Source organism: Rhinopithecus roxellana, chromosome 12 (assembly GCF_007565055.1).
Source record: "Rhinopithecus roxellana isolate Shanxi Qingling chromosome 12, ASM756505v1, whole genome shotgun sequence".
Taxonomy (NCBI): Eukaryota; Metazoa; Chordata; class Mammalia; order Primates; family Cercopithecidae; genus Rhinopithecus; species Rhinopithecus roxellana.
This window is the reverse complement of record NC_044560.1, coordinates 3,009,128-3,014,268: the sequence shown is the minus strand read 5'-3', so window position 1 is coordinate 3,014,268 and position 5,141 is coordinate 3,009,128. Positions and strand designations below refer to the sequence as shown.

The 5,141-nt window shown below is 50.5% G+C and overlaps 1 protein-coding gene across 1 annotated transcript; it reads right to left on the bottom strand.

Annotated features, from left to right (window-relative positions):
• Nucleotides 1-305: 305 nt before the first annotated feature.
• On the bottom strand, nucleotides 306-1,799 carry NPPB (natriuretic peptide B). The gene is made up of 3 exons (XM_010357367.2): nucleotides 1,546-1,799; nucleotides 1,058-1,313; nucleotides 306-516 (listed from the first exon to the last, which is right to left on the bottom strand). Exons 1-3 carry the CDS (start codon nucleotides 1,675-1,677, stop codon nucleotides 500-502), a joined length of 405 nt encoding a protein of 134 aa, XP_010355669.1. The 5' UTR covers nucleotides 1,678-1,799; the 3' UTR covers nucleotides 306-499.
• Nucleotides 1,800-5,141: the final 3,342 nt, after the last annotated feature.

The window sequence follows — 5,141 nt, the reverse complement described above, 5'->3', positions numbered from 1 at the left end:
AGAAAATGGCTGGATACATGCCCTCAGGTTGCACACATATGTCAGGGGCGTTCCACACCCAGGAGGAAACTGCCCTGCTTTGAAAAGCAGTTTCTCCCAAGTGCCTCAAGTGCTTGAGATATTTAATAACATTTCAGAGCATTAAAAACTCTGAAAGAGAAGAAAGCCTGCTACCCTTGAGGCCATGTCCCCATCCCACCACGAAGGTGCCTTGAGATCACAGGGTTTTGTGGTTTTTGTTGGGCTGGTTTCTTTGAAATTAGGGATTATTTTTAATGCACCAAGACAAATTCAGTTTCAAAAGATAAAGCTTATAATGTTGACTTTATTTCATCATGGATATTTTGTGCTCAAAGGTAAGAAATCATCTTATATAAAACAATCAAATAAATACATAAATACATTTAAAAAAAATAGAGTCACTTCAAAGATGGCCACAGGGTTGAGGAAAAAGCCCCTTGTGGAATCAGAAGCAGGTGTCTGCAGCCAGGACTTCCTCTTAATGCCGCCTCAGCACTGTCAGGGAAAGACAGAGGGTGATGATGGTTAGGGTGGGAGATGGAGGTAGGGGCTGAGCTTCCCTCACCGTGTACCACCCGCCACCCTGTTAGTCATCAGACGTTTGAGGCTTCATGCAACTCTTTGAGCCTCAGTTTTCTCATCTGTAAATTGGGGATTATCATCACTCTGGTGATCCTGCTCTCTGCCTTTGAGACTGTAGACAGTTTAGAGGAAACCAGGAGGAGATGTTTGGTTCTCTTTCTGCACCACTGAGGGGCTGCCAAATGATAAACAGACCCCAAAGGAGATTCTGCCCCTTTGATAAGAGGTAGGAGGTGAGGAGAAAGTATTGCAGGCATGGTAATGAAAGAGGCCCACATTTACTAATTCCACAAAGGCACCCCTTGGCCCTGAAGGCTGTTAACAAGAGGAAGTGATGTCCAGGTGACCTTTTCTCAAAGAGTGTGGTTCCCAGAGACAACAAACCCCAAAGTGACTCTAAAAGTGTCACACACGGGAATGGGGGCAGGCGGCCAGGGTGGCAGGGGTTGCTCACCTTTGCAGCCCAGGCCGCTGGAGGAGCTGATCCGGTCCATCTTCCTCCCAAAGCAGCCAGACCCTCGCACCATCGTGGGGCTTCGCCGTGCCCGCAGGGTGTAGAGGATCATTTTGCGGTGGCCACGGATGCCCTCAGTGGCTGCCTCCTGGGCCTTCCAGACGCCTGTGGGATGGGGGCTCTCCTGGAGGGGCTCCAGGGATGTCTGCTCCACCTGCAGCTCTGAGAGTTTGCCCTGCAAATGGTTGCGCTGCTCCTGCAATGGATGAGGGAGTCCAAGCCTCAGGGACCCACCCCTGGGCTCACCTACCTTTCATGGCACCCAAGTGAACTGACTGCCTTGGGTACAGGGTCATGGCACCCAATCTCTCCATTTTCTGATTCCTTTATCACTAATTCCAAAGGAAAGGTGAAGGCCTCTTGGGACAGCAGGTGAGGACACTTTCATTGCTGCTGTCCATTCCCCCTGAGTTGCCCTCCGCTCTCACCTGTAACCCAGACGTTTCCAAGTCCGAGACCGAACTGGGGCTGCCCAGCGGGTGGGAACGACCTCCCGGGAGAGCCAGGTGCAAGAAGAGCAGAAGCAGGAGCACCCGGGAAGGTGCTGTCTGGGGATCCATGTCTCTGGAGGGACTGCGGAGGCTGCTGCTGCTGCTGCTGTTGCTGCTGCTGCTGCGATGTATCCGGGTTTGCTTCCTACCTGCCCTCAGCCTGTGGGTGCTCCTCCTGGCTCCTTGGGATACCGTGGCCTTTTATCCTGGAGCTGAGTGTCCGCCCGCCCTGCCCTGCAGGGTTATCTCTGATTTATCAGCTACATTCCGGGCCGCTGAGGTCAGGGCCCGGGAATGAGCCCCTCGGCGCCTGTGACGCGGGAGGTGGAGACCCGGGCAGAGCCGACCTTGTATAGAAATGGGCCAGGTCGGGCAGGGGGCAGGAACGCGCTGGAGACACAGACAAGTCCACGTCTCCCGCTTCTTCCTTTCCTGCAAAAGCCTGGGTGTCCTAGGTTGGCGCTTGCGTCTTGCCTCCCCACCCACCGTTGCTGGAAAAGGCAGGGAGAACCCCGGCGTTTCGAGGCCCGACGTAAGCGCGGGGCGCACAGGGTGACTTAGAGCGAAAACAACCCCGGCCAACACCCCGCCACCCACGGCGTGTCTCCCCTCTCCTCCACGCGCGAGTTCCCTGGCCCGCACGTAGCGCAGCACCTGCTCGCCGCTGCGCACCCGGGTCCTCAGGGCGCCCTGGCCGCTGTCCGTGGTGCTGATCGTCCCGAGGGAACTTGGAGCAAACTCTCAAGAGCTGCTCTCTTCGACGGGATTTTCAGGCCAGAAAGACCTGCGTAGAGCAGGGACAAGAGACCTCTGAGACCCTTCCCTATGCTCTCACAACCCCCCATCCTATAGCCCTTACAGCAACGGGTTGCTAATTCCCCAGTGGCAGTTCATTAAAAGCCTGGGTATGACCAGGAACTTCTGAAATGCTGACCCTTCTTTCACCCCTTAAAGGGAAGAGCAGATTTCGCTGGAAGCTTGAGAGACAGGGCCCAGTGATGACAAAGTCACCCAGGAATGCCTTATATGTGTGTCCTCCAGGTGTCAACACCTCCTCTCCCCCACCAAGCCAACACAGGATAGAAAACAAAAGGATGGGCTGGGCGTGGTGGCTCTTGCCTATAATCCCAACACTTTGGGAGGCCAAGGCGGGCGGATCACAAGGTCAGGAAATCAAGACCATCCTGGCTAACAGGGTGAAACCCCGTCTCTACTAAAAATACAAAAATTAGCTGGGCATTGTGGCACATGCCTGTAGTCCCAGCTGCTCAGGAGGTTGAGGCAGGAGAATCGCTTGACCCTGGGAGGCGGAGGTTGCAGTGAGCTGAGATCACACCACTCCACTCCAGCCTGGGTGACAGAGCGAGACTAAAAAAAGAAAGAAAGAGGGCCGGGCGCGGTGGCTCAAGCCTGTAATCCCAGCACTTTGGGAGGCCGAGTCGGGCGGATCACGAGGTCAGGAGATCGAGACCATCCTGGCTAACACGGTGAAACCCCGTCTCTACTAAAAACTACAAAAAAACTAGCCGGGCGACGTGGCGGCGCCTGTAGTCCCAGCTACCCGGGAGGCTGAGACAGGAGAATGGCGGGAACCCAGGAGGCGGAGCTTGCAGTGAGCTGAGATCCGGCCACAGCACTCCAGCCTGGGTGACAGAGCGAGACTCCGTCTCAAAAAAAAAAAAAGTTAAATATAGGCCTGGCTCTGTGGCTCACCCCTGTAATCCCAGCACTTGCTAAATCCAACAAAAAAAAAAAAAAAAAAAAAAAAAAAAAAAAAAAAAAAAAAAAAAAAAAAAAAAAAAAAAAAAAAAAAAGCATGGTGGGTACCATGAGATAAAGGATCTGGAGCAAGGCAGGGTTCATCAACCAGCACCATTAAAAACTGACTATGCATCTCGCCAGAGCCTCACTTTGCTCTTCGGTAAAATGGACAATCCTTGCAAGGACTAAAAGGAAAAAAAGTGATGTCTGCAAAAGCTTGTGGCACTGTATAAAGGGCCAAATAATTGGTAGTATATGAGAGTTGGTCTTTACACAGAAGGAGATTGTGATTTCACTGGGGAGACAAAGTGACCCCAAGTGGGACAATTAAGTGTCTAAGTGTCAGACACCCTGACAGCTTCTATCTGTCCCCAGTGGAGAGGACTGTGGGAGAAGACTTGAGGGAAGACACAGAACTAGACACATCCTCCGAGGCCTGCTGTACAGTGAGGAGGACATGTTGTCAATCAACTCTCACACCAGATCAGCCCCATCATGTATCAAGGACCTGTCATATGCCGTGTGCTTTCCAAGTCTATTCAGTGAAGCTAATCATAACACCTCTGTTGCAGCATTAATGTACAAGGATTAAATTTGATGATGTCCGTGGTAGCCTGAATAATAGTCCCCAAAAGATGTCCATATCCTAATACCCAGAACCTGCGAATATGCTACTTTACATGGTAAAAAGGACTCCGCGGGTATGGTTAAGTTAAGGACCTCAAGGTGGAGAGATTATCCTGGATTATTCAGGAGGGCTCAATGTCATCCCAAGAGTCCTTATAAGAGGGAGGCCAGAGGATCAAGCCCAGAGGGACAAAATGTAAGGATGGAAACAGATGTCAGAGAGGAGAGAAGAGACTACACTGCTGGCTTTGAAGATAGAGGAAAGGGCCACGAGCCGAGGAATGTAATCAGCCTCTAGAAGTTGGAAAGGGCAAAGAAATGAACTTTTCCCTAGAGCTTCCAGAAGGAATATGGGCCTGCCAATACCTTAGTTTTAGCCCAGTGAAACAGATTTCAGACTTCTGATGTCTGGAACTGTAAGAAAATAAAGTCATGTTCTTTTAAGCCAACAAGCTTGTGAGACTTTGTTTCAGCAGCGATGAAAAATTAATAGAGTATATGTCAAATGCCAAGCATAGTGTCTGTCCCATAGTAAGCCCTCAGTAAAGGTTATTGTGGTAGAAGTATTGGTTCCCCACCACCGTCCAACTCTAAGTGCTTAATCTGGCCACAGAGAAAGAAATAAGCCCCTTAAGTCATTCAACAAACTTTCACCAAGAGCCTGGGATCATAGTAACCCACAGCCAAGACTGAAATAACAGTCTGGACACAATTTCATATCAACTTCTTGCTACCTCTGTGTTGGGCAAGTTGCTTCGTCTCTCCTTGTTTTCTCATGGCTACCTCATAGGGTTGGGACTAGCCGGGCGAGGTGGCGGCGCCTGTAGTCCCAGCTACTCGGGAGGCTGAGGCAGGAGAATGGCGTGAACCCGGGAGGCAGAGCTTGCAGTGAGCTGAGATCTGGCCACTGCACTCCAGCCTGGGTGACAGAGCGAGACTCCGTCTCAAAAATAAATAAATAAATAAATAAATAAATAAATAAATAAATAAATAAATAAATAAATAAAAAGAAAAAAAAAATTAAATAAAGGCCCTGTCTTCAAATATAGTCACATTCTGAGATACTGAGGTTAACTTTTTTTGAGATAGGATTTCACTCTGCTGCCCAGGCTGGAGGACGGTGGTGCAATCATGGTTCACTGCAG